This window comes from Mollisia scopiformis (assembly GCF_001500285.1).
Source record: "Mollisia scopiformis unplaced genomic scaffold LY89scaffold_2, whole genome shotgun sequence".
Lineage (NCBI taxonomy): Eukaryota > Fungi > Ascomycota > Leotiomycetes > Helotiales > Mollisiaceae > Mollisia > Mollisia scopiformis.
In genome coordinates, this window is record NW_017263582.1 from 1,098,254 (window position 1) to 1,123,256 (window position 25,003).

General features: G+C 46.1%; 9 protein-coding genes across 9 annotated transcripts; 7 read left to right on the forward strand and 2 right to left on the reverse strand.

Moving 5' to 3' along the window:
- The first annotated feature begins 319 nt into the window (after window positions 1-319).
- Window positions 320-1,067, forward strand: LY89DRAFT_179850 (uncharacterized protein). Its single transcript, XM_018205601.1, has one exon. The coding sequence runs from the start codon at window positions 421-423 to the stop codon at window positions 853-855; it is 435 nt and encodes a 144-aa protein (XP_018077692.1). The 5' UTR covers window positions 320-420; the 3' UTR covers window positions 856-1,067.
- A 606-nt stretch (window positions 1,068-1,673) lies between these two features.
- Window positions 1,674-2,690, forward strand: LY89DRAFT_777102 (NAD(P)-binding protein; the record flags this gene model as incomplete). Its single annotated transcript, XM_018222111.1, has 2 exons — window positions 1,674-1,859; window positions 1,918-2,690. The coding sequence occupies exons 1-2, from the start codon at window positions 1,826-1,828 to the stop codon at window positions 2,688-2,690; spliced, it is 807 nt and encodes a 268-aa protein (XP_018077693.1). The 5' UTR covers window positions 1,674-1,825.
- A 3,683-nt stretch (window positions 2,691-6,373) lies between these two features.
- Window positions 6,374-7,570, forward strand: LY89DRAFT_663788 (TPR-like protein; the record flags this gene model as incomplete). Its single annotated transcript, XM_018212725.1, has 3 exons — window positions 6,374-6,537; window positions 6,617-7,352; window positions 7,490-7,570. 3 exons carry the CDS (start codon window positions 6,374-6,376, stop codon window positions 7,568-7,570), a joined length of 981 nt encoding a protein of 326 aa, XP_018077694.1.
- A 91-nt stretch (window positions 7,571-7,661) lies between these two features.
- On the forward strand, window positions 7,662-10,232 carry LY89DRAFT_606147 (uncharacterized protein). Its single transcript, XM_018210411.1, has 3 exons — window positions 7,662-8,286; window positions 8,344-9,512; window positions 9,569-10,232. Exons 1-3 carry the CDS (start codon window positions 8,006-8,008, stop codon window positions 10,225-10,227), a joined length of 2,109 nt encoding a protein of 702 aa, XP_018077695.1. The 5' UTR covers window positions 7,662-8,005; the 3' UTR covers window positions 10,228-10,232.
- A 2,330-nt stretch (window positions 10,233-12,562) lies between these two features.
- LY89DRAFT_635605 (uncharacterized protein) lies at window positions 12,563-13,870 on the forward strand (the record flags this gene model as incomplete). The annotated part of the gene is made up of 3 exons (XM_018211453.1): window positions 12,563-12,987; window positions 13,038-13,051; window positions 13,226-13,870. The coding sequence occupies 3 exons, from the start codon at window positions 12,563-12,565 to the stop codon at window positions 13,468-13,470; spliced, it is 684 nt and encodes a 227-aa protein (XP_018077696.1). The 3' UTR covers window positions 13,471-13,870.
- A 413-nt stretch (window positions 13,871-14,283) lies between these two features.
- On the reverse strand, window positions 14,284-17,554 carry LY89DRAFT_777105 (bifunctional acetylglutamate kinase/N-acetyl-gamma-glutamyl-phosphate reductase). Its single transcript, XM_018222112.1, has 3 exons — window positions 17,526-17,554; window positions 14,640-17,421; window positions 14,284-14,589 (listed from the first exon to the last, which is right to left on the reverse strand). The coding sequence occupies exons 2-3, from the start codon at window positions 17,260-17,262 to the stop codon at window positions 14,534-14,536; spliced, it is 2,679 nt and encodes an 892-aa protein (XP_018077697.1). The 5' UTR covers window positions 17,263-17,421; window positions 17,526-17,554; the 3' UTR covers window positions 14,284-14,533.
- Window positions 17,555-18,124: 570 nt separating this feature from the next.
- Window positions 18,125-19,380, reverse strand: LY89DRAFT_680107 (synaptobrevin). Its single transcript, XM_018214012.1, has 4 exons — window positions 19,148-19,380; window positions 18,463-18,625; window positions 18,342-18,410; window positions 18,125-18,291 (listed from the first exon to the last, which is right to left on the reverse strand). The coding sequence occupies exons 1-4, from the start codon at window positions 19,262-19,264 to the stop codon at window positions 18,272-18,274; spliced, it is 369 nt and encodes a 122-aa protein (XP_018077698.1). The 5' UTR covers window positions 19,265-19,380; the 3' UTR covers window positions 18,125-18,271.
- A 1,676-nt stretch (window positions 19,381-21,056) lies between these two features.
- On the forward strand, window positions 21,057-22,527 carry LY89DRAFT_574327 (cell wall glycosyl hydrolase Dfg5; the record flags this gene model as incomplete). Its single annotated transcript, XM_018208735.1, has 3 exons — window positions 21,057-21,150; window positions 21,215-21,283; window positions 21,332-22,527. 3 exons carry the CDS (start codon window positions 21,057-21,059, stop codon window positions 22,525-22,527), a joined length of 1,359 nt encoding a protein of 452 aa, XP_018077699.1.
- A 489-nt stretch (window positions 22,528-23,016) lies between these two features.
- Window positions 23,017-24,654, forward strand: LY89DRAFT_606158 (transaldolase). The gene is made up of 7 exons (XM_018210412.1): window positions 23,017-23,173; window positions 23,221-23,264; window positions 23,322-23,450; window positions 23,504-23,612; window positions 23,662-23,893; window positions 23,943-24,270; window positions 24,324-24,654. Exons 1-7 carry the CDS (start codon window positions 23,098-23,100, stop codon window positions 24,384-24,386), a joined length of 981 nt encoding a protein of 326 aa, XP_018077700.1. The 5' UTR covers window positions 23,017-23,097; the 3' UTR covers window positions 24,387-24,654.
- The last annotated feature ends 349 nt before the right edge of the window (window positions 24,655-25,003 follow it).

Sequence of the window (25,003 nt, forward strand, 5' to 3'; positions counted from 1 at the left end):
ATTCTCACGGCCACGATCTATCTGCAGGACACAGTCGTTTCCACTTTATCATTTGCTATTCTAAGATAAGGGAGAACGGTATCATAATATCCTTCAGCATGTCACTCACTCTCCATAACCTTGGGATTCCAAATAATATCTTACGTGTCTCAGGACGCTGCATCAACATGGGTATTGCGAATGGAAAGCCATCAATGATTGGAGCATGCACTAGAATACCATGTCAAGTAAGCTCTTTGTATCTTACTGTCAATCAACCACAATCTTGTGTTTAGCTCTACATTTGCTTGATATTCGGATATACCCCAGACTGAAAAATTAGCTTACGAACATGGGGACAAAAGTCCGTGCGTTCAGGCTGTAGAACCTCGAAATTAAAACTCTTCACATTAGGACTAAACTATCAACAACTCCACCATTATGGATCCTTTTACCACTCCACCTATGTCTCCACGTCTCCCAGGTGCAGAGATCAGAACCAAGCACAAAGAGGGCATACGCCGGCTCTTCAAATTCGCTAAAATAGGCCTGCAACAGCTCCAGGGCTACTACCACCTAGGAGACAGCACAGTTAGGAAGATCCTACTATACGATGTGCCTGAAAGAGCGCGCCCTACACGCACAGGGAGACCCAGAGAATCCCTCAATGAACAGGAGGTTAGAGATATTATTGAGTATGTTTGCACCGACCATGCAACTAGAGTGCTGAATTGGATCCAAATACACGATGAATTGCAACTCTCTTGCTCTGTTAAGACCCTCAAACGCCGCTGCAAAGAAGCTGGATACTACTCTTGTATCTGCTGCCAAAAGCCCTACCTCACTAAGACCCAAGCCAATGCGCGGTGGCTGTAGGGGATAGCACACATGTTTTGGACTATTTGGGAATGGAGTCAGATACTATACTCAGATGAGGTCACATTTCAAGTTGGAGGGAAGAAATACAAGCAGAGGTGTATTAGGAATAAGAAGGAACGCTATCATCCTAATTGCATTCAATTCCAAATGCATAGAGGTGGTACTATTCCTGTACACTTCTTTGGTGCTGTAGGCTACGGATACAAAAGTCTATTGATCAACATTTATGGAACTGGGAAGAGTGGGGCATTTACACAAACTGATTACCTTGCTCAAGTACTCAAGCCTTATATTCAGGATTTTTTAGCTGCTTTTGCGGCTGTTTTGGGGCCTGGGAAGACCCCTCAGTTCATGGAAGACGGCAACTCTGCTCACAGCCACAAGACTACTAGCAATATTTGTGCTACTTAGCGTACTTCTATGGGTATTACTTTATTCCCCCATCCTGCAGTTAGCCCTGATATGAATCCTATTGAGAAGTGCTGGAGGAGAATAAAACAAGCTCTCCATAGGCGCCTAAGGCAGCCAACAACTGAGGTTCAAATGGTTGTAGCAGTATTAGAAGAATGGGACAAAATTCCTCAGGAATGGATCAATGGGCTTATTGAGCAGCAGGACTTCTGGGTACACGACTTAATTAAGCGATGTGGCTGGTCTACAGCTAATTAATTAATAAAATTCATGATTCTGATGCCCTGAACGCACGGACTTTTGTCCCCATGTTCGTTACTATATGCCCAAATGCGGGGTAAGTGATCACACTGAAGTAAACAGACCAAATACCTTACCAGACGTGACAAATAATGACCGAGAAACGATGAACGAGAAACGACCACTGTACAAAAGTCCCTACCTCGCAAAGCGTAGATGGTCATCTTCTCCTTGTTCGAATTGCTTGCTTTGATTCAACAATTTAGGTTACAAGAAGAGCCTAAGACTTGAAAACTATTCAATTTTGCTTGCTAACATGGATAAAAACGTTGCTATTATAACCGGAGGAGGTATGTGCTTCAATCCGAGTTTCGAGAGCTTCCGAAAACTGATAGGAACTGCACTTAGCATCTGGAATGGGTTTCGCAGTTGCAACATCACTTTCAAAGAAAGGATGGCGTGTAACTATCGCGGATAAAAATATGCAAGCTGGCAAAATAGCTGCGAGGGAGCTTTCATGCTCCTTTTTCGAGACTGACGTTTGCGATTTTGCCTCGCTATCTACACTTTTCGACCAAGTTTTCGGAAAGGAAGGCCGTATCAATTTTGTGTTTGCGAATGCAGGAATTGGAGAGCATAAGAGTTTCTACGCCCAAGCAGACGGCGTCTCCGGTCCACCAGCAGAATTAGACACCGTCATTGACGTTGATCTCAAGGGCGTGATCAACACTACATACCTAGCACAGCACTATTTTCGCAAAGTTCCAAAGGGTACGAAGAACTGCCTCATTTTGAACGCAAGCATTGCTGGTATATACCCGGCGCATTATTGCCCCATCTACACCGCTGCGAAGCATGGAATTGTGGGTTTCGCGCGGGCAATCTCGACACGCTTCTACAACAATGATGGCATACGGGTCAATGCTCTCTGCCCAGGAAGTGTGAGGACGAATATTTTTGAGAAGCACGAGTGGGACCATTTCGACAACGGGTTCATCGAATTCATCGAGCTTGCTCAGATCGTGAAGATTGTGGAGTTGATACTGTTCGATGAGAGTATGCAAGGACAAGTCGTTGAAGTTGCCCCCAAGGATCATTATTTGATTAAAAGATTGGAGTACAACGACTCTAATGTTGCCCACACACTAGACGAGACTGCGGCAGCCTCACTTAGCCAATGAAAATATGTACGGTATATATTGACTCACACTTTCCACCTCGCCACTTGCCTCTGATCCTGTTTTGTCTTGTTTCCTACCCCCTACCCTATATATCTTTTGACTTGTGGAATTGGACACACTACGCACAACAATGTTCAGACTTAGAACTGTTGAAACGAAAAATCTCTGGATTTGTGCATTGACAAAGGCTTGAGACAATTTCTATTCAAAGATATCTATTAGTGAGAATACGATGGCTAGGGATCTTTTGGTTGACTTAATGGCAAACGAAGAAAAGGGGATCATGCGGACAACAGGGTAAGTCTTCCTTCGAATTCGCGGCTTACTGCAAGCTGCTCTATATGGCATCAGTAATATCTTGACCTCGAGATTTATGCATCTCAGCCTTGACAGCATGGTAGTGCTGATCATGTCCAGAAGCGTACTGTACTCCGTAAGTTTGAAATAAAGGTTGATCAGCAATACATGGGGAGTCGAGCGGAGGCACCGATGTTCCCGGAGACTAGCGGCCAAGAATTAGAGAAAAGATCTCATGCGGGAACATACCATGACTGAAGCAGTCCCGTTTCGTTAGTAGCGACTACTCGGACGAGATAATAATTTCCTTTCTCGTGAGTGTGGAAGAGGAGTCCTTGTTCCCCAATATTAAACAACTGTACATTGGCGGATGTAATGCAACCTAATACTCTCTTGGGTTGCACGAATTTTGATGGCAATAGCTATGTTTGTGGTGCTCCATGCAACTATTCAGGAGCAAAAGTTAAGCGATAAATTTGGAGGCTGTAAAAGGGGCTGACAATGGGATGGGGGCCCCAGTCTTCTTACGTGCGGCTTCTCTTGACCACGAAATCATTACTTTCCGCTGCACTAGTGAAAAATTCCTGGAATGATGCTGTGGTAAAGATTTCAATTGGCCGGGTTGACAAGGGAAGCGTTAGATGTAGCAGAGGAGATCAAAAAGAGACTCGCGGAGAGTAGCGGGGAGTTCTGGTGGAGCTCTGTCTAGAGCCACAAAGACCACAGAGCGAATGTCATCTACGTAAGCCCAGACGGCTGACGCGTTAAAAAAAGAGCTTGGCATTGGTGGGTTCTCCGTAGCGCTCCAGAGAATACTGTTCTCTCTGTCGGGGTAGAAAGCGGCTTTTTTGGGCTTGCGAGAACATCAAAATCCAATGTACCAAATTAAATGTTTCTCAACGCCTAGCTCTTTAAAAAGAATTTTAGTTTTGAAAACTCTACAAAATACCCAAAACATATTTCGATTTAGAAACAATTTGATACTGCTTAAGTTTTCATCTGTAACCTTCTAGATCAATTGGAAATTGCTCACTTGTCATAAGGCCGCTTTTTACCCCGACAGAGACACCGTTTTAACTCATCCTTAGCGTCTTTTTCAAAATTTTGCCAACCCCCCGACGGAGTGAATACAGCTTTACAATTAATCAAAAATCCTTGTTTTCAAGGATTCTTCAATCCTGCAGATCAGACTCTTGGACTCTCACGCCCTTCAAAGTCCGGTTTTTACTCGTTTGAGCGGTGGGAAGAGGCTGAATTGAGATACGTGAAAAGGCAAAAATGGCAGGAGAAAGAAAGCCACGGAGAGCTGTGAAGAGTAGAGGAGAGTAAGGGGGAGCAGCTGAGAACAAGGGAGAGTTGCGATGTGTTGCTAAGAGGATCTCTACATACTGTGGATCATGGAAGACATATATAAACCCTCGTTTCTGCTACATAGAGCTTAGAGCCATCAACGATCACAGACATCTTCAACAAACATTCAATATCATCAATAACGCAGTATTTTGCAATCCCAGGGTCGGTCATAATCGTTCCATTCCAACAAGATGCAATTCTCTACCACTCAAGTGGCAATTATTGCCTATGCAGCATCATCCTGTGCCCCAGTGGCCCTCGGATTTCCGACAGATGTTCATGTCACCGAGAAGCGACAAGATTGTTACACTGAATAAGAGCCGGCATTGGCCGTACAAACCGACACTTGCACTGGCCCTAACGATTGTTCGGTACAGGTCAGCGGAACCTGGGATTTCCAATCTGGTCCTGTAAGTTTTATGCCTATTTCGCTCCTTGTCATTCACCAGCTTGTATCAACTCAGCACCGCAACTCTGAAGTGGACTAAGATATTGACCTTTTCGCAGTGTACCTTCAATACTGTGTTAGTGATACCACTGGTGAAACAGGTCAAATACAATGGTCAACAACGGGGTATTGCTGTTCTGGACCATGCAGCCAACAGTATAATTCCGATGAAAGCTGTGCAGGAGTGTTTACTATTTACGCTCTCTGAAGCATAGAGTGGGCCACCCAAGTGTGGATTGTGTCGGGGCGGCAGTGGTCATTGGCCATTGCAGTGTCGCTTGGAGTGGAGTAGGTAGGAAGGTTAGGAAGTGAATGTAAAGATTTGTTTGTGAAATATGCATCTGGGATTCCTTCATAATCTGTTGTTTGCGATCAATCCTCACCTAACCTCCAGCGCACATGACCTATCACTGCTTTGCTTATCTCTGCTTCACTTCATGCTCACTCGGGCTCAGCTCTAGTAACTCTTTCCTAGTCGTGCTTAGCAAATGTGCGGTATTAAGTTATTTAGAAGGCACGATTCTCTAGGTAACCAAACTTTGATGAGAAGAATGAAAGGGTTCCGAACAGGCTTCTAAAAGTATTATACTTTAGTGTACTTCAGGGTAACGTAAGTATCTCGAACGTACTATCGGCTAGAGTACTCCTAATTGTAGTATTGCACTTCAGATTACTCCCGCTGGCAGTACAGCAATTGAGAGCACTCTGCCCTGTAGTACCTAGATTTGGCCTCTACTAATTATCTCGCTTTTACTATAATTACTTCGATTTCCAAGAATGGGATTTACGCATGGGATACCCTCTTTTTCGCATTTGGTGCATTTGCCAGCGCATGAGCGCACATGCTTATTAAAGTACGACTCAGTTGAAAACATACGAAATTGACCACAACGTGGGCAATCTCGAGTCTTTAGGTCGTGGTTCTCTGAGTTGTGTCCTCTGGATTGATTCGTTCCCAACCTGAGCCTTTTAGCATCATCAACTCATTTCCATCTGCAGAAACCACATGTACAAGTAATTCTAACACAGAGCTTAAAAACAGTAATGGTTGGTAAATAAATTGCTTTCTACCTATTGTTCTAATATCTTCCTAGCAGCAAATGCATGGTCGTTTGACTGGAGCATAGCAAACATACATGGGTCTCCGAAATTGTCGCGCTTGTTTGAAGGCCTGGAGATAGAATGTTCTATGGCTATTCTAGCTATGTCTCTAGACAAAGACTCCTTGGAAGAGTATGGGTATATCAGCTAGCTAGAACTATCACGGCTCACTATGGGACTGGAAGATTCTCAGGCTCTCAAACTTGAAGTTTCACCACGTTCATCGATTCCGTTATCAAACCGACAAGCTTAAGATCGTGAGACTGGATTTTTATCATGTAGAGACTCTGAGTTAACATTCCGCGGATGGAATGTGAGCCCTCTCAACGAAATATATGTCTTTCCCAAATATTCAACAAAAACTTCCCTCAATGCCCAAACTCGAAACCTGGAAAAGCTAGAGGCTCAAACGAATGAGTACGAACGGAGGCTGGATAAACTAACACCACTTTGTGGTACTCAACACCTTGGCATCAGAACAATAATGAACGAACTTGCTAAAGTATATCATAGCCAAGGAAAATACAAGGAAGCAGAGCGATGGCATCAAGCTGTCTTTGAAGCAAATCGGGATGCATTAGGAACGGATAGTTTCGCAACTTTGGCTTCTGGATTATCTTGGATTAATGCACTTATGGCAGAAGGGAGGTACATCAATGCGAAAAATTCTCACAGTCCTTGGCCGTCAAAGTATCTTGAGCACGAAAGCTACTTTTATAGAAGCCAGAATAGCGGGGACTATGGGGGACTTTGCAAAGGCCGAAGCTCTGACTCGCGAAGTTCTTCAGAAGAGTTTGAATGACTTAGGACCTAGAGATCCCGATACGTGGCGTAGTATCGATTTCTTGGCTTGGGTTCTGGAGCGACAATTTCGATTCTCTGGAGCCGAAAAGCTGTCACGAATTGCTCTACAGCTTTACCACGAGGTTCCGGGATTGGAAGAACAGGAAGTGCTCAGTCCGAAGAGATGTTTATCTCTCATTTGCTCTTACCAAGTTCGATATAATGAAAGCAGGGATCTATCGCGTCTTCTTCAGGGAAATCTAGAGACATCCTTAGGTGACGAGCATCCCTTGACCTTGGAGGCACAGTATGCAATAGCTTTCTCGCTGAGGCGAGAAGGCAAGTTTCTCGAGAGCCAGAGGCTATATCGAAAAGTCTATAACAAGCGGATGAAAGTGTTAGGAGAATCGCATCCTGACACTTGGAACACTGCTAGTAGTTTAACATATCTTCTCTATCGCATGAATAATTTTGAAGAAGCCATAGTTTGGTATGAGAAGTTCTTCTGGCAACGGCTTGAGATATATGGTGCAGGTGGTGACAAAACGATGAATGCTTGTTGCTGGCTAGGAGACTGTTATCAGAAGCTGGGGCGATACGATGACGCTTTGAGATTGTACCAGCAGATAGCAGGAAAAATAAGAATGGCGCACGAGGAAGAGAGTCCCGCACTGGCACAGGTAAAAGGTTTGATCGACTGGATGATGTTCAAGACATGGTCGTGGTCTTTTCCCAGTGACCGAGTGGCCGAGTTGAAGGGGCTCGTGATAACTTTTGAATTAATCTGTCTCCATCTCTTTGATGACATTTTTCCCAGCAAGGAAATCAGACTTATAATTATATTCGAAAAGGCAAAATGTTGTTCCACGGGCCAAGCGGTCTCGGCACCAGATCCTAGCCCCTCAACCGATTCGAGGATTATTTATCCATATTATCCGCTTCTATCTCTTTCATCCAGAAATCTTACTAACCCCATACCCCGCGTCCATCATCGTTCATCCGTACTCCACACAGCAGCAATAATAACACTTCCAAGACCCAATCACTTTCTCGCTGTATGAACTAGGTATTAGTTCTACCGAAATACCGAGCCTCACTTAGGCGTCATGGTAATGATCGTCGGCGGAAAGTTTCTTCCTACCCCGTGGAGTGGAGGATGCATGGATAAAGGTAACGTGATGGGAAGTATCCCGCAGTCAATCATTCCTGGTTTATAATTGATCTGAAGGTTCATTTTCAAGCAAGAGACTTTCGAACACTCATATCTCCTCAATTGTCAATCCAAGTCTTGGAGATTTCTGAATAGGCTGAATATGTGTGGTGCACCATCACGATGAAAACACCAAGTCTCCTCACCCTCGCTCTATGCGTGAGACTCATAGCAGCCTCCATCGACCGCCAAGTAATTGTCTCTCAATTCAACCCAACTCGATATGCGAGCTCAAACTCGACGCCCATGCAAGTAGGTAATGGCAATTTCGCATTCGGCACCGATGTCACTGGTCTCCAAACTTTCTTGCCGTTTGGAACATTGTCTTCTTGGGGATGGCATAATTTCTCTCTGCCGACGGATGCGAATCAGACTGTACCCGAGGACTTTACGGGGTTGGATTGGTATGTTTCTTTGGGTTGTGAGGATGAAGGGTAGATGTGCTGATGTGGTGAGGATAGGTGGACTCATGGACGGTTGGTCAATTATGATCAACCGAATCCTGCTGAGCCTGTGATATCGAATTGGCTTATTCAGAATCCTCAGAGGCTTAACTTGGGACAAGTGGGGTTTTGGTTTGAGCCTAGTCTGAATGTTACAGAAGAGAGCTTGGTTGGGAAGGTTCAGACATTGGATCTTTATTCTGGGATTATCACTTCGAAATTTGAGTTTTTGGGGAAAAATCTTCAGGTTAAGACTGCTGTGGATCCGGATTCCGATACTGTGTCGATTCAGGTTGAGTCTGAGCTTCTGGAATCTGGAGAACTAGGAATCTTTTTTGACTATCCTTACTCCGATGTCAATAAGTTCGATGCTCCATTTGTTGGAGTCTGGAATGCGACTTCGATGCATACGACGTCTCTCCAGCAGAGTGAGGGCCAGGCACAAATCACACATGAGATTGACGCCACCACTTACTACACCTCCATAAAATGGGACGTCGAAGCTTCCATCACCGGACCAGAAAATGGCACGCACCGATACACCCTCCTTCTGACCTCAAACTGTGGCAACACCCTCGACCTAAGCGTCAACTTCTCTCCCTCCCTCACCAAAGACGTCCCTACCGCAGACACAACATCCCTCACCTCCCAATCCTGGTGGCAGCAGTACTGGGAAACCGGCGCGTTCATAGACCTAACATCCACCCCCTCCACAAACGCCACTGAGCTCCAGCGCCGCATAATCCTCTCTCAATATCTATTAGCCGTAAATTCCGCCGGCCACGACTCGCCCCAAGAATCTGGCTTGGTGAGCAACGGCTGGTATGGAAAATTCCATCTCGAGATGCCTGTCTGGCATTTAGGGCATTGGGCACGCTGGGGCAAATGGTCGTTGTTGGAAAGAGCTATACCTGGGATGTATGAAAGATTCTTACCAACTTCGATACAGAGGGCCCAAGAACAGGGATATGAGGGCGCGAGATGGGGCAAGATGAGTGATCCGACGGGACGGTCGGCGCCGGGGGAGATCAATTCGTTGTTGATTTGGCAGCAGCCTCATGTGATGTATTTCGCGGAGATGGAGTATAGGGACTTTCCTGGTGAAGAGACTTTGAAGAAATGGGACGAGTTGTTGACGTGGACGGCGGAGTTTATGGTTTCGTTTGCTTGGTGGAATACAAGTACTGGTACGTCTCTCCTTTCTTATTTTGAGGGAAATCCTTGATGATAATGAATGGAATAGGAGTCTATGATCTAGGACCACCAATGTACCCGGTTTCAGAAAACACCAATCCAAACGCAACCATAAACCCGACTTTCGAACTCGCATACTGGCGTTTCGGCCTCTCGATCGCTTCTTCGTGGAAAAGTAGACAGAATCTCTCGATCCCAGCGAAATGGACACACGTCCTCAACAACCTCGCTCCGTTACCCATCGAAAATGGCACATATATAATCTATGAAGGAATTCCGAATATGTGGATTGACAACACAACATACTACGACCACCCCGCCATGACAGGGATCTACGGCTTGCTCCCTCCCCTCTCGATCCCGTCTTTCAATCTGACGATTATGTCGAACACTGCGTCTAAGATTGCCTCGATCTGGGATTTCTCGCAGCTGTTTGGGTGGGATTTCCCGATGTTGGCGATGAATGCAGCGAAGTTGGGGGAGCCGGACAAGGCAGTGGGCTATTTACTGGATCCTAATTTTGTGTTTGATGGTGTGGGGATGCCGGTGGGAGGGCCGAGAGTGGCGACGCCGTATATGCCGGGCAGTGGCAGTTTGTTGCTGGCTGTTGCTATGATGGCTGGTGGATGGGATGGTATGAGTGAAGGTGTGAGTGCGTGGCCGGAAGGGTGGGTGGTGAGAAGTGAAGGATTCGCGAGAGCGATGTAGTGAGGAGGGTGGCGGAATGAAGTTCCATCTGCTTGTTGTTCGTTGTTACATTTGTTTGGAGTCTTCGAGATTCATGAGGGTGCTCGAGTGAGCACCAATCTGCTCTCACTGCGTTGACTAAACAAAACGGACGGACGTCGCTCGCTGCACCAGTGTGCAGGAAAGGCATTAACCTTTATGATCAAGTGAGATTTTATCTTAAGCTTGAGGATTTTTTTTAAACGTTCAATAATTGGATATCATTTACTTTGGATTTATTGAAGCTCGAAGCGTCTTTTCAAGATGGTCGAAGGGCACATCACTAGCAATATCCGCCATTGGAGAGATTTGATTCAAAAACAAGGATTTGCAAGAGGAAAAAGACCAAATCTTCTGTGTTATCCAAAATTCCCATTGCTTCTTAAACAGGAATTCTACAAGACGAGCGGCGCGGTGTACAAAGCGAGCATAATCCTTACAACAACTACACCTCTCCCATTCCAAGACCACTTGCGAGCACCGAGCCTCCAAGTACAACAAGAACAAATGCCCCAGCTAACGTAGTTTGGTCGACCACCATCCTCCGTGCCTTCGATGTCGACTTTTTGCCCGCAGAGCACGCGAGTATATTACTTTGAATGGGGATCTGATCGAATGCGTTGCTTATGCAATTTACTACATTTGGCTCGTTCGTAGCATTCGTGATATTGCAGTATTGGAAACAAAGCTGAGGACCGAAATTCAGGTCTGGGTAAGAAGCGATTTGGGATGGGCTGCCACAGCACCTGGTGAGTAGCGCGGTGTTGTTTGTGGTGAGAGGAAGAGCGCAGAAGGCGGAAGTGGTAGGCGGGTCTGGAATATAGGTATTCGTATTTGCGCAGCCTGTTGAGTTACTCATGGCGATTATGGTGGATATTGTGTGTGTAAGGTAAAGTGGTCAATCCAACGAGTTCTGTTTGCGCTCTTGACTTCGAGAATTCGAATTTTGTGGCAGAAGGCTATCTTAAAGTAAAATAGAAGTCGGCGTTCGTCCATGAGCAGAAAATGGCAGTATACCTCACTTGTGTCAGATTGCTGCCTGGGAAACAGCTGTTGGGTTATACAAGCGTGTCATCGGATGTGGTTGGATCTGAATATAGCAATCCAACATTGACCGCTGCTGCAACAAAAGCGCCTGACAAGGGTTAGACCTTTGAAGGATCTGCCTCTCCAACATAAATCGCGCAAATTATTGTTTCATATTCGGTTGGTTGGCTTGGCTCTGAATTGTTTGGTTCAAAACACAATGGCACAACTGTTCTGTATGATCCTCCATCCTTTCGATGTTTCGAATATACAACAGCATTATGGGAAATGCAACATTCTCAACACCACATTCCCGCAGTGTTGCTTTCCATTCACCATCTTATCTATCCAAAGCCGATGTTGATTGATTCCTTGTATTCGCTGGTCCAGTTCTCCGAATGCAATTCAAATTTGTCTTTGTGTCTACTTTTGACAGAAAAAGATGCTGTTGAAACCATTGTTGGAAGCCTTGGGAACAACGCAGATGAGCAGGAGAAGAAATCTGTCCAAGACAACTTCCTGTACCAGCGAGGCACTCTAAACCTAACATTTGTGCTATCCACATCGCAAAGAATGGGTCAGAGAGCGTTGCTCATGTAATCAAGCCAACTACATGCTGGCTCTATCTTCAGCTTCTTGAAAGAAGAGAGTATCTCAGTCCAACATAACATCACTACACCCTTTGCGATCCTCAGATCCTCGTTGGTGGGATGTGGGACTTGGTATCGTAGGATCTTGTTTTCCTGGAACAATGATCTGCTGAGGCCAGTGAGTTGTAAAAATCCTTCTCTGCTCTGCGGCCCAGTGATTCAGATCATGGTTGCCAACATCTAGTTGATGTTGCAGGTATCTTCAGAATACTAGGCATCAGAACAGTGTTGAGCTGTTCTGGGATTCTGCTTGTCCTTTCCAAGGTGATAACTGTCTAAGAATACTTCCAACAGACTACGTCCTGATCCTTCAAAATGCTTTGCTTCGTTTCGGGGGCACAAATTGCTATAAAAGCGGGCGAATCTCTCCAAAGTCTTTGGATAGATTCTCAATATTCACCATCACCTCATCAGCAGCAATCCTACGTCACAACTAGTCCACGGTGTTTCAAAAGCTTCGTTCTATACAAAATGCATACCTTGAAGAATTTCGCCCTCCTGAGCATAGTTTCGATGGTCCTAGCAGGTCCAATAATTTACGCCCCATCCGGTTTTGATATTCTCAAACCTCGAGTTGCCCCATGCACCCCCGAAAACATGACACCGGGCGTAGTAAGTGTTCTAGGCAGACAGTGTTAACTATGACACTAACAAATTTCGAGGACGATTACAATTGCCCAAAGAAAGCCACTCTCGACAGCAAGGGGCACTGTTCTTCTCCAATCCCCAATATTCCAGAGAACGCGGGGTGCACTGCGTATTGCGAAATAAAACTTACTCCGATTTTTGGGCAAGAGATCCCCTTTGCGGATGGATCTTGCCAAAGCTCTACCACTTGCTACATGTCCACCGGCCAATCAGTCGTTGTTACAAATACGTATACAGTAAATGTCGATGTCAGCATCAATGCCGGAGAAGATCCACTCAAGACATTAACATCAGCCATTAACATTGGCGCCACGTATAGCTATAGCAAGTCGGTAGGATACGAAACAACTGAGGTTCATAGGATGCCTTTGAACGCTACCGCATGCGGTTACTGGACCTTTATTCCTTATCTGTTCAAGTTTGTTACCTTCCTTTCGGCCTCGGAGCGCATATTAACATAATGAGTAGTTCTTGTGGAACTCGTGCGTAAAGACAAGCCTCTTTTTCACTTTTCGAGTCCAATGGTTCGATAACAACCGTGTTCGGGGCATAAGCAAGGCTGAAGACCATGATGAGAAAAGAGATAAATCTAGTTCTTAGGCTCTGCTTCTCGGTTTCCAAGATACTTTCGAGAGTTTATGCTAACTTTTAACCAGTCACAACAGCCGCTATCGGTGAAACCCCAGCCGGGTACTACAATCAAGATGAATCCCCTTACTGCGACAAAAGTTCTCTATCAGACGTCGCAAACTACTGTAACACCACGCCGCACCAAGATGCGAATGGTCACGCCGATGGGAAGGTTATTTTTGTCTACACAGATTGCGACACCAACATTGCGCTGCCAAATGGCCAAGATCCGGCGTATTGGTTTCCGGGAGTGTCCACAAGCCACCCCTAGTCTTAGTACGATCAATTTCTACTTGGATGATATTCAGGGTTGAGATGTTGAAGACGGGGGTAAGATCGTATCGGGAATGAGTCGTCCAGGGTTTCTAAGTAGGATTCTGTTGATGGTGGGGAGGTTGAATTGCAAATTAGACTTTCATACTATAAATTCGGAATTCTAAGCTTCTGCATGACCTTTTTATAAGCGAATAATGCTCTGTTGACTGACAAATGTGTGCAACACAGGGCGTAAGATCTTGACATCCTAGCGCTGGCTTAGGACTTGAGGTTCGGCACTCGCTTAAGGTTTCTGGGGCTAATGGGCCTTCATAAATTTGCGCCTTTCGAATCGAAGACATTTTTGCGGAAGCCCCATTCTTCGATTTTCCGAGAAAATTGTCGTTTCCTATTGACTTGTCAGCCTCTGTTCTTTCTCTCGCCTGTTTGGAATTTTCAAAAGGTGGAGAAAGCATACGTTGGCTTCAAACCAAAGTTTATTCGAAGACAATTTACAAGATAATTAGAAGTCTTGTTTTCATCGATGTATACCCTTCGGATGAATGGTTTCATGTTTTCCCACTGTTGCCTAGAGATTATACCATCTTTAGCGGGAGTTGCCATGGTGAGAATACTCTGCGGCTATTGCTAGGGATTCGTAAATGAATGCTAGCCTGTAAGGCTACAGTTGTGTTCTCGATTCCCCGTGTTTCCAGAACCACAGAAGGATTTATGGTAAGCGCTTTTTATGCCAGTAGACTTCCACAGTTGAGGCATGATATATCTCACCATTCTAAAGTAGCACAAGGAGAAGAAAGCTACAGAAATTCAGATGCTAACCTAAAGGTAGGGCTTAACGATTGGAGGAGAACATAAGTACCCTTCGCCTCGGTGTCACAGTAACCGTACGTACCAGTAGGATTTCGAAGAAGAAAAAAAAAATCAGACCTTTATTTGGTATGTGCAGGATCTACCACCTTTTGGCAATATATACAGAAGCTGTTTAGCTATGCCGGTATCCCTTTGATGGTTGCACATCTTAACGACTTTTAAAAACCTTAAACCCAAGAATCAACGCTCTAATCAAGAGGAATGCCCTCATACTCAGCAAATCCGAGAGCAAGGTTCATGTTTTCTGCATTTGATCAGCCTTGGATGAAATGTGAGGAGCCTGATTTAACTTACGCAAGCATTGTGTTGCAGCTCCCTTCAACAAATTATCAATCGTCGCGCAAACCACAACTCTCTTTCCTGAGCTGTGCACCGCGAACCCACCAATCTCAACACCGTGCTTTCCGCTGATAGCCTTCACGCTTGGTGCCTCGCCAATAACCTTGACAAGCTTCTCTCCTGCGTATCTCTCCTGGTATAATTGTCGGACATCTCTGCTTGTCATGGTCTCCTTCAAGGGCAAACTGATGGTGTGGTGGATACCCTGGAACCACATTGCAACGTGGGGAATGAAAGCGACTGAGACGCCCAATTGGTTGCTAATTTCACGCTCGTGAATGTGGTCAGTCAAACTGTATGGGATGATGTTGTTCTTCAGATTGTCAACATCGTTCTTTGGGCTAGGCTTGGTACCAGCTCCAGAGTATCCAGAAACACCAAATACAGTGGGTTCACCGCTAAGGAACGGTACTAATGGGGCAATACCAAGCTGTGCTGCTGTAGCATAACACCCTGGGTTGGAGATTCGAGTTGCCTTGGCAATGTCGGATCTGTTGACAAGCTCTGGTAGACCGTAAGTCCATTTGTTATCGAATCGGTAGTCGGCAGACAAGTCAACGATGACGCTATTTTGAGGGCCTTTGCCTTCGTTGATAGCCTCAACGAACGGCTTGCAGACACCGTTTGGAAGGGCCATGACCCAACAGTCAATCTCGCCCGACTCTTCCATTCGACGGACATCTTCAGCAGAGAGATTCTCGTAAGTGATATCCCGCTTCTCATAACCTTTCAATTTTTGGCCGGCGAGCTCTCGGGAAGAGACGTGGCGAAGGTCCATGTTGGGGTGAGCGTTCAGAAGGTTGATCAGGGCTTGTCCAGTATATCCACGAGCGCCAATCAGGGCAACCTTAGCTGGCTGAGTATTTGAGGAATTCTTGGCACCGAAAGGAGGGTTAGGATTTGTGGTGGTAGCATAGCCACGTGATGAGGTAGCAAACGATCGATTGAAGTTTCGGGTCGTCTTAGAAAGTGGTCGTCGTGCATTGGTAGAGAAAGCTCGAGCTTGTTGCTTCTGTGGTTGCTTCATAGAAGCGCTCATTCCAGAGGCCGCTCTCGCAGCTCTATGAAGTCTCTCCTCCAGGTTAGCATCTCCAAGCATAGCACGGCCGTATTTGGTGAATTCAGTCATAAGCTCCTTGACTTCATCGCCATTCTCGATTCCATACCAGAACATGACCTCGCCATCCTTGGAAAGACTGCCATCAGCTTTGTCAAAGAACCAAGTGAGATTTTCATCATCTTCCTTGACAGTCCAGACAAGCTTTGGGTGATCCTTCTTGATCGCAGCGAAAACGTTGTCCGCAACATTAGTCAACCATCCAGACTTGGTAATTGTGAAGGTAGCCAGGTTAGCGAGGTGAGTCTCGGAGGTTGGTGGCAGGACAATAGCTAAAGCATCCATGGGCTCGTCGAAGTAAGCTTTGAAGTCTCGGTTCTTCAAACCATCAACATATCTGTCCACTGTAGCTCTGGCGTCAAGACCCTCACGGTCCCTAACAAGAACGTCCTTAAGCTTCTCAAGATCCTCAAATTGTGAGATGGCGGAGGCGGTGGCAAGCTTGTTGCCTCGTCGAATGAGAGTTCCTGCACCAGTGTCTGTGAACAACTCCTTTTGCAGATCAGCCGGGTGGATGATGGCTACGCTCGATGTTCGTGGAAGGCCGTCTAACAATTGCTTGGTCTCCTTGATCTTTAATCTTGTTCCATATCGGCACCACCATTGCGACATTAAGTGTTCGTATTCTTCGTCCAAGTTGATAGCAGAGATCTTCTCGTTGGTATCGGCATTGAAAAGACCACCCTTCTCTGACAAGTATACGATCTTCAAGGGTTGGAGTTCCCGAGCCAACTCCCCAGCAGCGACATCGGCGTTAACGTTGAGTACCTGACCCTCTGGTGTTTCTGCCATTGAAGTCAAGATTGGCAGACATCCTGCATTGATAGCTGCCTCGATTGGTCCCTTGTTGACCTTATTAATCTTGCCAACCAGGTTGTATTTCTCCTTGTCCAGATAGTCTGCTCCAAAAACACCAGATGTGATCGGTCGTGCTCGAACTCCCATCTCCTCCAATTTCTCTACAAGCTTCAGGTTCTCCTCCAAGAAGAGCTTTCTTGCTACTGCCAAGGTCTTGCCATCTGTGACACGAATACCCTCCTCGAATTGGGGCTCCACTCCAGCATCCTCCAAGAGCTTGTTCAATTGTGGTCCAGCACCGTGTACCACCACTGGGTACAGACCAACGTGGTTAAGGAAGGCGAGGGCAGACGTGAGGGATTCGAGATGTTCGGTGATAATAGCTCCTCCAACCTTAATGACCGCGAATTGCTGAGAAGACACGGAGCTGAAGTGGGATAGGTATTGCTGGACCTCCCTTTTGGAGCCAATGTTGCTCAGCAATTGCACAACCGTCGACCGAGTGGAGAAGTTTGCTGCAGGAGCAGAGTATTCTCGCCTGCTTGTAAGAGCTGAAGAAGTTGCAGCCTTTGGCAGACTTCGTGTGGAAGCTGAGGGGAGTCGATTGGCAGCTGTTCGCGCCCTTCTGGCGACGGCACCCGCCGTAGATCGCAGAGCCAACATCTTGGGTATTGTGTAGGAGCGGAGATTCAACGTCGAGGATAGGAAAGCCCCTGCAGCTCCAGTAGAGCGACCACACTGTGTCGAAGTTCCCAGCAGGACTTCGTGTGAATTTATCTCATAAGGCGGGGGTAGAAGTGACTCTTTCGAAACTGCCGTGAACTAAATAAATGCACGATTGTCAGCGTCAGCGTCTTCAGACAGTTAATTCCCTCAAAAAAGTCCGTGAACTTGAGGTTATTACGGATGCACAGAGGAATTCACACCTTAGGAATTGAAAAGTTGATTGTTCAAGATTTGGAGAGATCAAGACATCTATCTACATGCCAAAGTTTGGTGTGGGGTCGTCCCGAGTTCGGTCCAATCCACTGCCACACCAATGAGGATCTGACAAGGGAGAAAAATTCTTTTCCTCGACATCTGACCATTTGCAACACGATACAGAACGAACCTTGGAACTGTAAATCTGCAGCTAAGAAGCTCCTGCAGCCGTTAAGGCGTAAAAATCTACAATTTCATGTGCAGAGTTTTAGACCTTGCAATGGCGTCAACTCATGGCTGGTCTGGTGCTTTCTTCTCTTCATGCGGGCTGCAATACCTACTCGACGAAAGGCAAGAAGCGGCCCTACAAAAGCGATCGATCCATTGTTATTCACAAATTGTCATAAGTATCCCAGATCAAAGTCATGATATCTCAATTAGGTTCCACCATCCATGAATTCCACACATAATACAGAAATTCCGTTGAAGAGGTTCATGAGTTCATCGTTCTGCATTCCCAGAACAACTGTACCTCCAATTCCTCGTCAACGGTATGCAACGCCATGAGAAAGAAACCAACGTAATTCCAAGTGTCAACTCCTGAACGCTAAAACCTTCGTTGATCCTGCTTGCTCGAAGCCAGCGAGTGTATCATGCAGACAAGACCAGAGGTTCCCAGCGTTCCTGCAGCACTATGTAACCGTAAGAGCTCGTAAACCAACGACTTTCTCTCGCTTTCTTCGCCTCCACTCTAATGTTTGGTGGCCACAACTTTGGAAGAGTCAGTATGTATTGACTAATTTGACTACAGCTTCACTCACCAGCAGGTACAATGATGACAATAAGCAAGATGATGATTCCAGCAATCAAGCACATTCTCATCTTCATGTCTGCACACAGTTAGCTTCTGGCAACCATTTTCGAAGAAATCAATGGGCTCACCCTTCCACCACATCTGCTTGCGGACTCTGTTGGCACCCCGACGGAAACCTTGAGCGGATACAGCCAGGTTGTCGGTCTTATCTTGGAGGGAGTCGAGACGTTCACCACGCTGAGACACCTTGTTGATGTTCTCGCGCATCACACCGACTGTGTCATCGATTTGCTATAGTGAAATATGTCAGCCATCTGTGTATAGATCTAAATCCCAGTAACCCGTTATGTCGTTGGCAACCATGAGAGTGAAGCATCCGTTGTGAACTGTTGGCCAAGCAGGCATTTGCGGCTGAAGAGCACGAGAACACAAGCTCTACAGATATAGTCTTTCCAGGGTAAGACAATGTAGTCCGTATGTTTCTTGATGTTTCCTCCTTGTCTGCCGATATCCACAGTCTGAGGTTGATGAATTCCGGGCATCTTGAAACCCATTTGCGGCGGGCTGGGCAACAGTGGAAGCTCTGCTATCGGACCACCCTTTCCTTCGGCCCATAATCTCAGGTCTCGAGTGAATAGAGCGCAGAGTGTATGCAGAGTGTATTTCGATCATTCAGTTGACTCTGTTGAAGTCGCAGGGTCGAGGCTGGGGCAGATCGGTCGGTATTGCCACGGTCGCATTCGATCCATCGTACATCGCAGTGGATCGGTCTCTCGCTGTGTGCCATCTCAGAAGAAATAAAGAAATACTTACTGCTTGTAATGCCGCCGTTCTTTGGTTACCGGGCGCACCTTGACCTCCAGCTGCTCCTCCAGCCGCAGGCTCGGTCGGGATGTAGGGATCATAGGGCCTATCTCCTGCGCTTGCCATTGTGATTGTAGGTTGTTCGAAAGTTATTTGGAAGAAAGGTTCGATATCGTTCGTGTGTTGCGGTGAGTGAGTTGGATTGTAGGAAGGTTGGTGGTGAGGTTGTAAGATGCCAGATGCGAGATGACTGTAGATTGCTACGGGGAAGGTTTGAGTTTGGGTTAACAGGTTAGCGAGCTCGAAACACTGTTCTGGAAGTCTCAAAGCGGGCTGGGCAATAAAGACAATAACAACTCAACGAACTTCTTCAAATACACGCAGGATGCTAGGTGAATGTGTTATTAATCAGTTCTATTTCTAGTTTCTACAAATCTTACTTCCGCTGCTTCCTGCCTTGCGGACGTACGCAATCCGAATTCTCCATCCGCCGCCGCCGCCACCGTGATACACGTGACCGTGGCAGTGCTGTTTCTGGGCAAAGCTGATACCGGGAAGATCATGTAAAGTTTCAATCGAGTCAGACAATTGTAGGTCAATCTCTGTGCGCAGCCGGCGCACAATTCATGAGCTGTGGAGGTATGAACTGGCGTAGATAATTTGCTCCAGGTATGCTCATGTTCCTTATGCTGACAGGTACCTTCCAGGTTCCATTCTCCTGATTGTTCCGGACCTCGTGATGACCGACCATTGATGTTGTGAATGTGCTGGTCCAGTTGGAAAAGGGCTGTCTTTAGATCTTTTCCACGAAGCAGTAGACTTGCGCATTCACGAAGATGGCCGAGGTTGTGTTCGTTTGTCTCTGGAGATATCCAAAGTCTTGCTGAAGTGGTAGGAGTCGTTGTCCGAGAGAGATATCCAACGGCCCCTCTCGATATCTGCCTCTATGTTGAAAATAGAATAGGTTCTTAATACTTAGTTGTTCTACATATTAGATCTCAAAGGTCGACGTTATGTATTGCCCGTACCTTGGGTAATTTGTCGTCGAAATCTTGCGGTGAATTTTGGGAACACGTGAGTGGACCTGGCAGGGTTCCTGTTGCTTTTCCTTCTCCAGGGGCTAAGAGATGAAAACATGTTTTCTCTCGTTTCGAAAACAATGCTCGTGGATCACTGGACAACAACCTCTGAACTTTTAAGGTTATGTCATAACATTCATGCTGGAAATACTTTTCTTCACCAAGAATGACGATTCCTCCGCCTCAGAGGCTCTCAGAGATGAGAAAGGTGTTGTGGAGGGGACCCCAAGGTTTGGGTGATTTCTGTTGTCAGTCCTTGAGCTTCCGACTCTCTCCAGTGTTCACTCCTCACTGCTTGCTCTCCTCATTGTACTATTGCTTTCAACAATTTCCCTCTCTCGGATACGAGTTTGCCGCATCGTAGTCCGTTGTGGTTCATATTCTAGCATCTTGGCTAGCTCTTGACAAACTTTTCCCCACTTCAAAGATACCGAGTTGCGACTTCCCCATACAAAGCAACACTTCACTCCTGATCCCCTACGACGAACTTTTCTACAACACCAAGCAGAGATTGGACTTGCGAGGAATACATTTCACACTCTTTTTTTGACCACTTGGACACTCGTTCACCACATACATTCTTCGCCTCGCCTCTTACCCCGCCAAGTCCACCGGCTCTGTACTCTCGTTCTCAGCACCCTTTACGACCATCACACGCTCAGTAATACCTCTCGGACCTTCGGAAGAAGCGGAGAGAGATGTGAATTTGCTGAAAATTATATCTTTATCCTGAATTTGCCAACTATTCATACGAACCCTTTACTTCGACGTCATCGACTCAGAATCCCCGCACATCAACGCGGGAATTCTGATTCCTTGCAGTACAACATCAACTTAGGATGCTTTTCTCAAGGTGCGCGGCCGGAGCGGCCACTGCTATATATGCAGGGAGTCATGTTGCGAAAGCAATATCTCTTGACTTGAGCTCTACAGGTGCGTTGCGACAATAAGTCTCAGTACCGCATGGAAGCACCACCGAGACTGACTTCTGCCCCAGACTCGATCAAAGGTGTGGCAAAGACTATCGCATACGACATGATGAGCTACTACAATGGAAACACTACAGGTATTCAAGGGAATGTGCCTCTGCCGCATGGTTGTTAATAGACGTTAGGAGGTATACCGGGAAATCTGCCAGCACCATACTATTGGTGGGAGGCTGGGGCCATGTTTGGCAGCCTTATCGATTACTGGTATTATACCGGAGATTCGTCATATAACGATGTTACCTCACAAGCCCTATTATTCCAAGTAGGCCCGAACCAAGACTACATGCCTCCGAATCAAACGAAGACCGAGGGGAACGATGATCAAGGGTTCTGGGCACTCGCGGCAATGTCTGCTGCAGAAGTGAATTTTCCCAATCCTCCTTCTAATCAGCCACAATGGCTGGCTCTTGCGCAAGCAGTCTTCAATCTCCAAGCGAGTCGTTGGGATACAACTACATGTGGCGGTGGTCTTCGCTGGCAGATTTTTACCTTTAACAATGGCTACAATTACAAGAACTCAATCTCCAATGGTTGCTTTTTCAACCTTGCTGCGCGGCTTGCGAAGTACACCGGAAACGACACTTATGCGGAATGGGCAGAAAAGGCTTGGGACTGGACGGCAAGCGTTGGGTTATTAGACAACAGCTATTACGTTTACGATGGTTCAGACGATACAATAAATTGCACGCAGGTGAATCGAATCCAGTGGACCTATAATGCTGGAGCTTTCCTCTTAGGCGCAGCTAATATGTATAACCACACAAACGGGTCTGCGCTCTGGAAAGAGAGGGTTGACGGGATGCTTCAAGGAACCGATGTTTTCTTTCCTAAGAATAACGTCATGGAAGAGGTTGCTTGCGAGAATAACGGGATGTGCGACGTCGATCAACACTCTTTCAAGGCATACCTTGCTCGTTGGATGGCTGCAACTACCAAAATGGCTCCTTATACCTACGATGCAGTGATGGCTAAATTGGCACCGAGTGCACAAGCTGCCGCACAGCAATGTAGTGGCGGAGCCAATGGCAGAACATGTGGCCTGAGATGGCAAGATAATACCACTTGGGATGGCAGTTATGGTGTTGGCCAAGAGATGGCCGCTCTTGAGGTAATACAGAGTAATCTGATTGCACAAGTCACCGGCCCTGTGACGAACAGCACAGGAGGGACTAGCAAAGGAAATCCAGCTGCAGGAACCTCTTCGAATTCCAACCCGACGGTAATCGGTCCAACCACAACGGGGGACCGAGTCGGCGCAGGCTTTTTGACCACAGTTGTGCTCATCATTTTCGTTGGATCGATTTGGTGGATGATTATCTAATAAGTTGCCTCGGTCAATTACTTGTACAAAGTCGCATTCGTTCTTGGAAGGTTGGGAAATATTGCATTGCTCTTACGATGGCGTTGTCTGGGTGTTCAATGGACGAACCTCTCATGATGGAATTGGGGTGTTTCATGCTTGGGGCATCACTGCATACAATCATTGGGAGGGGTTGGCAAAAATAAGGATGGATATATTCGTGTTTGGCGTACATAGGCTGGCTGTAGATTATACGATGTACCGATTGATCGCTTGCATAAATGGTCCTTCATCATCATCATCGACTGAATACGTCTTCTTCATCCACACATACATCCGTATCCGGCAAATCTTTCCGCTTTACGAGTTATTTAAGCTTCACTCCACATGTCGAAAAGTGGTTCCGTCGGGAAGTGGACCGAGTGATTCGTTCGCCATACCTTCCTTTTTGGTGGAAAAGTAAAGCTTTAGAACGTGGGGCAAGAAAGTCAGCTGCATCTCAAGAACCATCTCAAGAATCGGTTCAACACTTTCCTCGAGAATCTATTTTCATTGTATTTTGCAGCTATCTGGCATATCAAGTTCTCAATCATGGCTCCAGCACAGAATCTCCTGCAATTGTTGCAATCACGAACAATCGTGGACTGTGATACCATGGATGTGGAGGGTGTGACACCTTCCCCTCGATTTAGAATTTTATCTGACGTTCAAAAGTCCCAAAGACTCTAGGGCGATTCGTTGATTGTACTTCGAATCAGGTAATCCTCCAAATCAATTGTGTGTTTTTTAAATCTACTGACTGATGCAATTGCTAGGCAATTGCATACTTTGAGCTTCAGAAGCCTATTCACGCCTCAACGATTGAGAGTTCACTTAGCATGGCGAGATCGCTCGCTTCGAAGTTCCCTGATATATCGGCTACGGAATTAGCTGTCGAGATCGCTGTGAGTTTTCTTGTCCAAAGAAATTCCTGAAATTTGGCTAACATGAATAACAGATGGTGAACTTGCAACTCGCAATCTCACATCACGTTTCCGGCCTCGTTCATGTACAGACTAACCCATATTATTCATACGATACCCCCAAAACCGTTGAGAATGCACGAAGTATGCTCTTCCTTTGTCCCCTCTTCTTCCTATTCTGACAAAATTTCAGGAATCGTACATATCTTCAAGTTCCTAGATTCTGCGTTCGACACTAAACGAGTCTGTATCAAGATCCCCAGCACATGGGAAGGAATGCAAGCTTGTCGTATCTTAGAGGAAACCGAGATATCAACGCTCGCCACGACACTGTTTAATATCGAGCAGGCTTCATTGGCTGCGGAGGTCAGATGCCGGTATATTGCTCCTTACGTGAATGAATTAAAGGTTCATTTTGAAGCTGGGTACTTCTCCCTTTATAAATTTCGAGTTGCTGTCTTTAACGATGAGCAGATTCGTAGATCATAATAAAGCCCAAAGACTCTGTCTCCAGGCTCAACGATTGTATGAGGAGAATGGACTCAAGACTCAAGTCTTGCCTGCTAGTCTGACTTTGACGGATGAGATCATGGTGTTGGCTGGTGTGCATCATATTACTATCGCGCCTGGGCTATTGAAGGAATTGGCCGCTGCTCCAGCGTCGTCTTTGAGCGTGACTTCGCTGTTTGATGAGGCGACAACGAAGGCTTTGCCGTTTGTGTCGTATAAAGATAGCGAGGCGGCTTATAGGATAGCTTTCACTAGAAGTGGGAATGGAGAGGGAGAGAGGAAGTTGGGTCAGGTATGGAACCTCAGAAAAGTGGATCGAGGGGTGAGTGCTAACAAGTGGTGTAGGCTATCAATATCTTTTGTGATATGCAAGACAAGCTGGAAGTTATGATGAAGCGGTCTCATTAAGAATAACCTATACAAGAGAAGCAACAATGATGACAAATAGTCTAAAGTCAAGCTTGACTGTTGATGCGTCTAAGAAGAACCGACTGTCAGAGATACCTCGACCACCACTAGTCACAAAATTGAATACTGGAGCAACGGGACCAGAACATTCTCCTTTCAAGCTTAAATAGCTGCGCATCAACTTGGCATATGCTCTCACTCAAAGAAGATAGAGCTACAGTATATCCTTGTATTTCTGTTGTTCAGGGGTTTACTTCAATCAATTATCGTGGAAGTGAGGGCTTTCATGAAATCCAATCCTAATGAACAATCTCTTTCCTACGCATTCCCCTCCCTTTATTTCTGGGCGTGAGATCATAATCAGTATAGTTCTCACCAAGCGGTGACATTAAAAATATTGATTTGGAGGTTCCCCGCGCTTGTCTCGGAAACGATGCGGGGTAGCCAAGCCATGCCTCTAGGCATTAGAAAGTATATACTCTAATCACAACAGAACTGGCAATAGGAACAAGGAGTCAAGACGCCATCTAATGGATGTTGAAAATCCCAAAATATTTCGAGGATGACGACGCTGTCCCTGGTCAGAAGATCGGCCTATCTCCTCAATGCGTCCCACC

Bases quoted from the DNA above. Each gene is read 5' to 3' on its own strand.
- LY89DRAFT_680107 (XM_018214012.1), bottom strand. From the start codon at position 19,264: ATGGCAAGCGCAGGAGATAGGCCCTATGATCCCTACATCCCGACCGAG. The intron at 18,626-19,147 runs GTAAGTATTTCT...ATTTCACTATAG, and splicing joins GAACGGCGGCATTACAAGCA to CAAATCGATGACACAGTCGG. The intron at 18,292-18,341 runs GTGAGTGAAGCT...ACTCTTCCAAAG, and splicing joins TGTCATCATTGTACCTGCTG to TTGTGGCCACCAAACATTAG.
- LY89DRAFT_777105 (XM_018222112.1), bottom strand. From the start codon at position 17,262: ATGTTGGCTCTGCGATCTACGGCGGGTGCCGTCGCCAGAAGGGCGCGA. The intron at 14,590-14,639 runs GTAAGTTAAATC...GATCAAATGCAG, and splicing joins AGCTGCAACACAATGCTTGC to AAAACATGAACCTTGCTCTC.
- LY89DRAFT_606158 (XM_018210412.1), top strand. From the start codon at position 23,098: ATGGCTCCAGCACAGAATCTCCTGCAATTGTTGCAATCACGAACAATC. The intron at 23,451-23,503 runs GTGAGTTTTCTT...CATGAATAACAG, and splicing joins AATTAGCTGTCGAGATCGCT to ATGGTGAACTTGCAACTCGC. The intron at 23,613-23,661 runs GTATGCTCTTCC...ACAAAATTTCAG, and splicing joins AACCGTTGAGAATGCACGAA to GAATCGTACATATCTTCAAG.
- LY89DRAFT_606147 (XM_018210411.1), top strand. From the start codon at position 8,006: ATGAAAACACCAAGTCTCCTCACCCTCGCTCTATGCGTGAGACTCATA. The intron at 8,287-8,343 runs GTATGTTTCTTT...TGGTGAGGATAG, and splicing joins GACTTTACGGGGTTGGATTG to GTGGACTCATGGACGGTTGG. The intron at 9,513-9,568 runs GTACGTCTCTCC...TGAATGGAATAG, and splicing joins TTGGTGGAATACAAGTACTG to GAGTCTATGATCTAGGACCA.
- LY89DRAFT_179850 (XM_018205601.1), top strand. From the start codon at position 421: ATGGATCCTTTTACCACTCCACCTATGTCTCCACGTCTCCCAGGTGCA.